Consider the following 9,175-nt stretch of genomic DNA (forward strand, 5'->3'; position numbering starts at 1 on the left):
TTATCTCATAAAATCTCATAAACATTTTCAAATCTCATAAAACATACCACCTACTATAATTAAAATTCTCTATTGCTGCTTTCTATCTAGAACACTCTAGAAGTTAAAAAGTATCTATGTCCAGTTTTTATGGGCTTCTATTTGATTTATATGTTTTTTATTATTTGGATCCCAATATTTGAAAAAAATAATTTCTATGTAAAATGAGGCAAAATAAAGAGTTTTACACAATTCAACCCTTGCTTTATTATTAGCAGGCCCTCACTGAAAGAATTTCTAAAGGATATACTTCAGGAAGAAGGAGAACCCCGAAGAAAGAAGATGTAAAAAACAATGCTGAGCAAAGAAACTGGTACAAATATACTCTAAATAGGCACTTCTGTACTACAATAACAATATTATTATTATTATTTGGGGACATTAAAATAAGATTGAATTAAATTTCTGGACGCTAATAACATATAATACACAGGACAGTGATCAGAATTAAAGTGCCCTACGTAAAGCATTTTTCAGGAAGAGGGTAGAGGCATTGCTTAATTTCAGATTTTGTTAAATTTTTAAAGTTAACTTCTAGGAAGATTTTGCTTTTCCTGTGAAACTGGTATGTTTGTTCCTCATAGATGAAGGAATGAATTTTTACCCCTTTAAAACACCTTCAGATTCCAGAAAATCTTTTCTTTCTTTTGAATGAAGGACAGTCAGTGTTAAACCTGTTGGAAAAAAAGAATGCTTTTCTCAGTGTCTTGTTCAGATACATATTTTTGGTGTGTCATGTATTTCACTACCATAAGAATGAGTTAAAAATCTGTGAATAACAAAACTGCTTAAAATACAATTTGCTAGATTATTTTTCTAAGTTTAGCATATCAGAAAGTTTGAACCATAACCAATATTTCTCTTGTGTGTATACATAGAACATGGAAATTCTAAATTTATTATATAAAATAGTAACATGGATTAAAAACTTATTTTTTTAATATTTAATTTTATTTTTTTTGAGATGGAGTCTTGCTTTGTTGCCCAGGCTGGAATTCAGTGATGTGATCTTGGCTCACTGCAATCTCCGCCTCCTGGGTTGAAGGAATTGTCCTGCCTCAGCCTCCCGAGTAGCTGGGATGACAAGTGCCTGCCACCATGCCCAGCTAATTTTTGTATTTTTAGTAGAGACAGGGTTTCACTATGTTGATCAGGCTGGTCTGAAACTCCTGACCTCAAGTGAACCCTCGCCTCAGCCTCCCAAAGTTCTGGGATTACGGGCATGAGCCACCACACCCCACAAAAACTTAATTTTAAAGTAAGCAAATTAAACACTCACCAATCCTGTGCAGTTAACTTTATTTTGCTAAATATCATGATAGATTTTATCTTTGTTCTTTAGCCAAAAATTTAAGTACATAACTAAATAAGAGACTATATTTCAATGTAATAGGAATGCCTTTATTCTCTTTCTACTGAGTATTTAGAAGCAGAAGACTTATTGGGAACTGTTTCTTAGATTCACTCTTGCTTCTCATACTTTAAATTTCTTATTTTACTAATGTTTAAATAAAATATAATAAATTTCAAAATATTCTGTACTTATCCACACAATTTATTTTTGGTAGACATAATTGATTCAAGAATAGCTAATTCTATTCAAATAAATTATATACTCTATTAGTGTATTTTTTCAACCATAAAGTTGACAAAGGTATGATATAATAATAATGAGAGTAATGGTTAATAATTTCATATAACTTTACTTGACATGACAATAGTTCTAGTAGTGATAAGAAGTGAGTACTATTTCTCTTTTATAATTCATAAGGTGATTCTTCTATTTAAAACCTAATCTGGCCAGGTGCAGTGGCTCATGCTTGTAATCCTAGCACTTTGAGTGGCTGAGGCGGGTGGATCACCTGAGGTCAGGAGTTCGAGACCAGCCTGGCTAACATGGTGAAACCCTGCCTCTACTAAAAAAAAATACAAAATTAGCTGGGCGTGGTGGTGCAGGTCGGTAATTCCAGCTACTCAGGAGGGTGATGCAGAAGAATGGCTTGAACCTGGGAGGCAGAGGTTGCCGTGAGCTGAGATCACGCCATTGTACTCCAGCCTGGGCAACAAGAGTGAAACTCAAAAAAACAAAAAACGAAATACAAAAAAAAACAAACAAACCTAATCTGCTTAAATGATTGTATTAGTTATGATCCCAAAGCAGATTAATTACTTGGTGAGTGCAGTACTAGATCTTACAAACACATAGAAAACAGAACTACATTTTTACTTTCTAACACTAGGCAGAAAAGTCCTCGCCTCCAGAAACTGAGGATAACTGCCATCCTGAAAAGAGTAAAACATCTTCCAGTTTATAGATTCAAACTTTTTGTGTCAGTAGATATTGTTGAAATGAAGATAACAAGCTCAGCGATTACATAATACCGAACGCCAAAAGAGACAGCAGTATTCAGCATGAAACCTAGATATGTGACAGAGTGATAATCTGTCAATAAAGATGACTGTAGTCAGTTATAACTTAATTGTACATTTAAAAACAAAGAGCGTAACTGAGTTGTCTGTAACTCAAAGGATAAATGCTTGAGGGGATGGATACCCCATTCTCCATCATGGGCTTATTTCACATTGCATGCTTGTATCAAAACATCTCATATACCCCATAAATTTATACACCTACTATGTACCCACAAAAACTAAAACTGAAAAAACAAATCTGTCAGTGTATCTTCAGTAACATTAAAGGAGAAGGTGTCCCACTAAGTAGGTTTAAATATTCTTCTCTGTGGAGCAGGCATATTTCCTCAGGTTCTTCACAAAAACATTCCTTCGGTTATCCAAGTCTCTTTTACAGTGCAAATATTGCTCAGCACTTTCTTGATTTTTAAAAAAATGTTTCCAATTACCCTGATTACAGACAACTGTGGTAGTCTCAGCCCCATAATTGTTAACTATTGCTCTAACGTTTTGGTACTAGTAAGGATTTTATGAATTTGGTGGATACAAACTCATCTTCCCAGGATTGGAAAACTGAATGAAATAGTAAGATCCAAGTTTACAAATCTGGACTCTGGATACATGATAACGTTGTCAAGAAATAGCACCTTATAAGACTCTGCTTGAAAGACCTTTCCATTCTCACATCACTATAATTTAAAACATTAGTTAACTTTACTTCCTGCACTGATGAGCAGATCTATGTTGCTATATTTGTATATTTGAGTTCAATCTTTTTCACCAGTTTTAGTGTGTACTAGGTATATAGAGAGGCACTAATTGGCACATTCATTTGTTCAATAAACTTTAATCGAGTGCCTTCTATGTTGTGGGCATTTTCCTGAGTGCTAGGAATATAAATTAGGGTATGATCTGAATCCCCCAAAAGCAGACATTTTAGCGAGGAAAACAAACAGATAAGAAGATCATTTCTAAGGGTGATAACACCCTTATAGCCTGGGATGGGAAGTAGTGCCTTAGAAGGATGCACATAATGGCCTGAGAGCACAGAGGAAAAGCATTGAAATCAAGCCTTCCTGAACAAATGTTTTAATTAACTTTTTAAAAATGTGTAGGAGTTAACTTCCTAAAGAAGGGGGAAGAGTACTCTTATAGCAGGAACAGGAGGTATAAAGGCATAGAGATATGAAACAGCATGATAAATAATTTGGTAAGGTAAGAGTAAAGAACTATTTTAGGAGATGAAGATGGCAAAAGATGCAGCTTATAGAGGGAAGAGAAATGGTAACCAAACAGTGACATAGGTTGACAGTGGTATATTATTTTATTTTTAAGACTGAAGGACTTAAACATTAAGGAAAACAGTCATTAAAGAGAAAGGTTGGACTAGGAAGTAACTGATGGAACAAAGTACTTGAGACTGCAGGAGGAGATGGTATCCAAAGCACAAGTGAAAGACTGGTCTTCAAAGGGTGGTTCATTTCTATAGAGAAAAGAGGAAAGGCTAAAGAACAGAGAGAAATGCAGGCAAGTCTGTAAATGGTGATAGAGACAGGAGGCAGCCAATGGTCCCCCAGCGAAACCCCTCCTTAAAGCCTAAAACAGCCTGAAGGCTGAAAAACCAGACTGCCGGTCCTGGATGAAGCCCAACCTTTCATGACTGATTCTTTCTGAATAATGCCCACCTGCGCGCTGGGAAGATGGGATGAGGCCTTGGGAAGTTCCTGCTGTTTGCAGGAGGGAGGATCCTGTCCTCTCCTGTTCCTGTGTGGTAACCTGGGATTCAATCTGTGAGATGGGGGCCTGTTAACAGGAACTCCTCTTGCTTTGCTGAGTTTTTTCCTTTTCACCCAATAAATTCTGCTCCTCACCCTTCAAAGTGTCTGCGCCTAATCTTTTCTGGTCATGTGACAAGAGCCTGGTTTTTCTACAACAATGGTAGGGAAGGAAACTGAGGAGGATACTTACATGATTAATGAAAATTAGAAGGCACAATTCCCTTCCAAAAAATGAAAGGATGGGTTAACATAGTAGGGGTTTTTGGTATAGTCATTCGGAAAACAGGAGTGGAACTAAGAATATATAAAAAGATTGTTAAGACGTCTTAAGAGCCCAGGTAAATTTAGAGGGCATGAGTCTGTAGTAGTACCAATCTATATGGCTGTGTGATTCTCTCCAATAGTGCTCAGCATCTCAGGTGTAGGAATAGAGAAGTTAAATGAATTGATTGATTCAGGATTGAGGTTTAAATGAAAAGTACAATAGAAGCATAAGACTGATTAAAGTGATGGGTCAAATCACTGAGTCTGGAAAGAAAAGGAGATGAAACAAAAAAAGTAACTGGTGGATTATAGATCTCTAAGATGTTGAAGATCATGAAAGAGCTATAGGTATAGACAAAGAGCAATGTATCAGAATTTAAAGTTCAGAGGTAGGACAGTTATGCATTATCACAAGTTCCATGGCATAGCCAAGGAACTGAAGATGAATATAATTTTTGTTGTGGAGGCCAATGAAACTATAAGGCCAGGGTGTTGAATGAATCATTCACATTAGGAACATTAAAGACACCTAGAATAATGACAGGACTAGAAGTGTAAAGAATACCATGAGCTAGGTACACAATTGTCCATGCATAATGGGAAATGACCAGGTGGTTAGGAGATGATGAGTGGTAGAGAATGGTATGGCAATATGGCACAGCCTCAAAAGGTGGAGGAATAATGTTTTGAAAGTGATAATGGAAAGCAAGAAATCGCTTTCTCATCTCTATGAGGCATATATATGTAGAGAAAATGATTAGCTTTTATATGAGAGGAAGTAGTATCATGGAGAAAGTTGGGCTTCAGTTAAGACAAAGGAGATGAAGAATGAGAAGAGTTTGCATAACAAGCAATGGATTCTACAGCACAAAGTGGAAAGGGTTGACAGAAGGAGCAGTAGTGGGTAGAAAAGTGTAATAAGTGAGGAAAACAGACAAGAGAACTGAAGAACTGAGAGTTGAAGAAAGAATGATACTAAAACGAGAGTCCTAGTTTCAAGTCCTGATTCCCTAACTACATGTGAGATTTGGCAAGCTACATCACCTTTAGCATGAACTTTAGTTCCTTTATTTGTAAAACTGAGTTAATAACACCTACTCATAGAGTTGTAAGTAGCTAATATTATTTAGCAATTAGTAGGCAATCAATAAAAGGTGTCAATTATTAGTAATAACAAATACATATAAACACCTTGTAGTATATTTAAACTGCAAACTTATAGTCCAGATTGATTTAAAAGCTGGTTAGATCCCAATGAGTTATACACTTTCAAAGGGTGAATTTTATACTATGTTAATTATGTCTTAATTTTAAAAGCTGGTTAGATCAATACATTTTTATAAGTTCAAGCATTTGTTATCAAATGAAGCATAATTTAAAACTGCCTACCTTCTATTTTGTTAAGAATTTGAATGAGTAAATGTTTTTCACCATCTGAGTCCATTCTTATTATAATCAGTACCTAGTCAAAATAAAATTTCATATATGTGTGAATGATTATTCTTTTCACAGTTTTAATACAGTGACAAAATAACACACTTTAATTGGTCCTATGAAACTAATGACAATAAGATTACAAAGCAAATATTTCTGTTGTAAAAGATGTCAATACTTAAACACAAGGAATATATTCTGTTAAGATCAAATATCAGTGAAGAAAATATTTTGGGGTAGGGCATTCTTAGCATTCTTCAAGTATCCCCACATATGTGACTATCAATATATAGGTTGTCTCTGTTAGTGTTAAATTCAACTCACACGTTTAAATTTATTGGAGAAAACCAGTGATCTACCGCTATATTTTCCCACTTACCATTACAGCTTTGTGGGGGAGAGGTGGGGAGAGCAAATCAGTTTCAATTTCAAATTTCTCACTTAGATTAAATAATTTTAATGACTTAAGAAAGTTATTACCCTAGAAACTATAAAGTTGTGGTTAAGAAATAGGAGGCACAGAGCGAAAATCAGAAAAGGCCACATAAATTTGTATCTGGATTTTACTGTAAACCATTTGAAATGCTTTTCTGCTTCATAAGATTTTAAAAGCATTTTCTGTTAAAACTTCATTAATGCAATCTTTGTATGCTTGATGTAGGGTAGGCAAATAATTGTGAATGTAATCCAAGGCATAAAACTAAATGTTTGTTTTGGTGGAATCATATGAGATTCTGGCTCGGTATTTTAAAATAAATCATTGAGTTATATTATTATGTATATGTTCATGGACTTATATAAGTACCAGACAAAATTTCTGACAATTGGAGAACCAATCCATAGGAAAACCATGCATAATAAAAACTAAAGTTTGTTTATTTATTTATTTAGAGACAGGGTCTGGCTCTTTTTCCCAGGCTGGAGTGCAGTGGAACAATCATGGCTCACTGCAGCCTCAACCTCCTGGGCTCAAGAGATCCTCCCACCTCAGCCTCCCTAATAGGTAGAACTATAGGTGCACACCACCACGCCTGGCTAATTTAAAAAAATTTTATAGAGACAAGGTCTCACTATATTGCCCATACTGGTAAAGTATTTTTAAATTTGAGATATGAATAATGATGCAAATCATCCTTTCTACGGTTCTGATTCTGTTCTGTTACCTTATTCAAGGACTAAACCATCAAGGGACTAAGTAGTATAGACTACTTCATAATTTTAAAGTTAAATGCAAAAATGTATCTTACATCCAATTCTTACTTAAACTGATTATTTTACCCGCTTTATTCCAATACTTAACCTTAATTTGCTGTTGACTTTGCATCCAATTTAGTATCTGACATTGCAATTCTTGTATCTTGTAGTTGATTTCAGGCTTTTTCCCCCTAATAAACTGTACAATTTCCAGCTGTCTCCAAATGTCACCCAAATGGGGGCCTAAAATGCTATTGTAGATATCTTTTGCCTTTGACAAATATCCTATTGAAGCAAAATTAGAAAAAAAATTGTCTAAGTCTTTGTTTTTTAAGAAACTCCACGGTAAAAAAGGCTGAAAGAAAATGAGTCAAAGCAGAGACAGTTTAAATTTCCTTTAGTTGTTTTCTGATTTTGATCCAAGATACTGACTAATAAAACTTTGAGTGAAGCTTAAAAGTATGTACTACATATCTCTTTTAAGCTATATATATACACATTAATATATGCTACATACTTTCTGAATATAGAACCTATCCTGCCTCCTGGCTTGTTGAATGCTATTGCACTCTTCCTAAATCCCAGGATCTATATTTACATGGAAGTCCTGTTGAAAGGCTACTTAAGTGGAATTTTTTTGGCATTTTATCTCTACAACTTTTGTACTTGATATCTGCTTATTTATGTATATCACTTAGCCTATAAGCTCTTTCAGGGTAGAACATGGGATATTTGTACATATTTAATTCATATGGCTGCTAAAACAGCAGTGCCTAATTCAGGCTCACTAAGGGCATTTTTAAACATAGATTCATCCTTGAAGGTTCATATTCAGTACCTCTAGATTGTGTCCTAATGATTTCTCTCCATGTGATTCTGCTGCATAGAATTTTGTGAATTACTGCACTAGAGCACCTGGCATGGTAACTTACATAGATCAGGTGTTTAATGAATATTTGGGTAACAAATGAAATAATAAATTTTAAAAATTTAATGTCTATGTACAAGTTTTATGTATGTGTGCATATTAATTCTATTTTTATATTAAAATTGCTAGACTGATGGGCAACTTAGAGACTGACTTATGTTCTTTCTGCCTCCTCATCTTCAGACCTCCCCCTGATTCTCCATATTGCCATCAGAATTAACCTTTTGAAAAATAAATGTAATCCAGTAGCATCCCTGAAATTCTTCTGTGTAGCTTAAAGGGCTCTCCGTGATTTGGTCTTTTCTTATTTCTCCAGGCTTAGCTCCCGTTTGCCCTCTACCTTGTCCTCTTCAATCTAACCGCATGGAACTGTTGGCAATATTTCCACTGGTCCATTCCTCTGGGCTCTTAATTCTGCCTAGAATACTCTTTTATACTGTATCTACTTGGCAAACTTCTACCTTTTTTTTTTTTAAAACATATTCATCTTAAGGATAGTAGTCTCTATCCTTTGTGCCACTACCATATATCTTTGTTGTAATACCTATCACATTCCATAATAAATACTGAATTTATTTCTGGGTTAAAGCCCAGAAGAGAAACTCTATTATTTGAACCTAAAACTCACTACCTTGCCAGGTTGGGAGAGGGAGCAAACTGGAAGCTAGGAGAAAACACAGAATTCTGGGAGTGGGCAGGGCAGGCAGCCAGACCTCCATGGATTTTTTTTTCCTCTGCCATTATACAGAGAGAAAGGACAACCTAACTTGATCTTGGCTTTCAAGAGGTATAGAGGAATGAGAAAGCCCTCTACTAAAAATGTCCGAAGCAACTAGATTATTCATATGGCTTGGTACCTGGAGATTAAGAAGTTAGTTTTCCAACAAGAATCTTACTTTTATAGGTAGATAAATAGTAATGCCAAAGTATGATTTAGTAAATGCATTTCTTAGAGGAACAGAAAGAATTCTGTCCAAGTATAAAGCTCTCAGTGGTCTCACTTAACTAGGGTAAATTATAGACTACACTACTTAAAGATAAATATTGTTTAAGCCAACCTCCATAAATATTATTTCTTTTCTTTTCTTTCTTTCTTTCTTCTTTTTTTTTTTTTTTTTTTTTTTTT

The 9,175-nt window shown here is 34.9% G+C and overlaps 1 protein-coding gene across 1 annotated transcript in view; it reads right to left on the reverse strand.

Annotated features, from left to right (window-relative positions):
• The window catches only part of SHOC1 (shortage in chiasmata 1), a 123,871-nt gene that overhangs the window by 20,473 nt on the left and 94,223 nt on the right, over positions 1-9,175 (reverse strand). The window contains 3 exon segments of the mRNA XM_017855476.1: positions 644-713; positions 5,883-5,955; positions 7,228-7,406. Of these exon segments, the coding sequence (XP_017710965.1) occupies positions 644-713; positions 5,883-5,955; positions 7,228-7,406 (322 nt within the window).

This window comes from Rhinopithecus bieti, unplaced genomic scaffold (assembly GCF_001698545.2).
Source record: "Rhinopithecus bieti isolate Rb0 unplaced genomic scaffold, ASM169854v2 scaffold_41649, whole genome shotgun sequence".
Taxonomy (NCBI): Eukaryota; Metazoa; Chordata; class Mammalia; order Primates; family Cercopithecidae; genus Rhinopithecus; species Rhinopithecus bieti.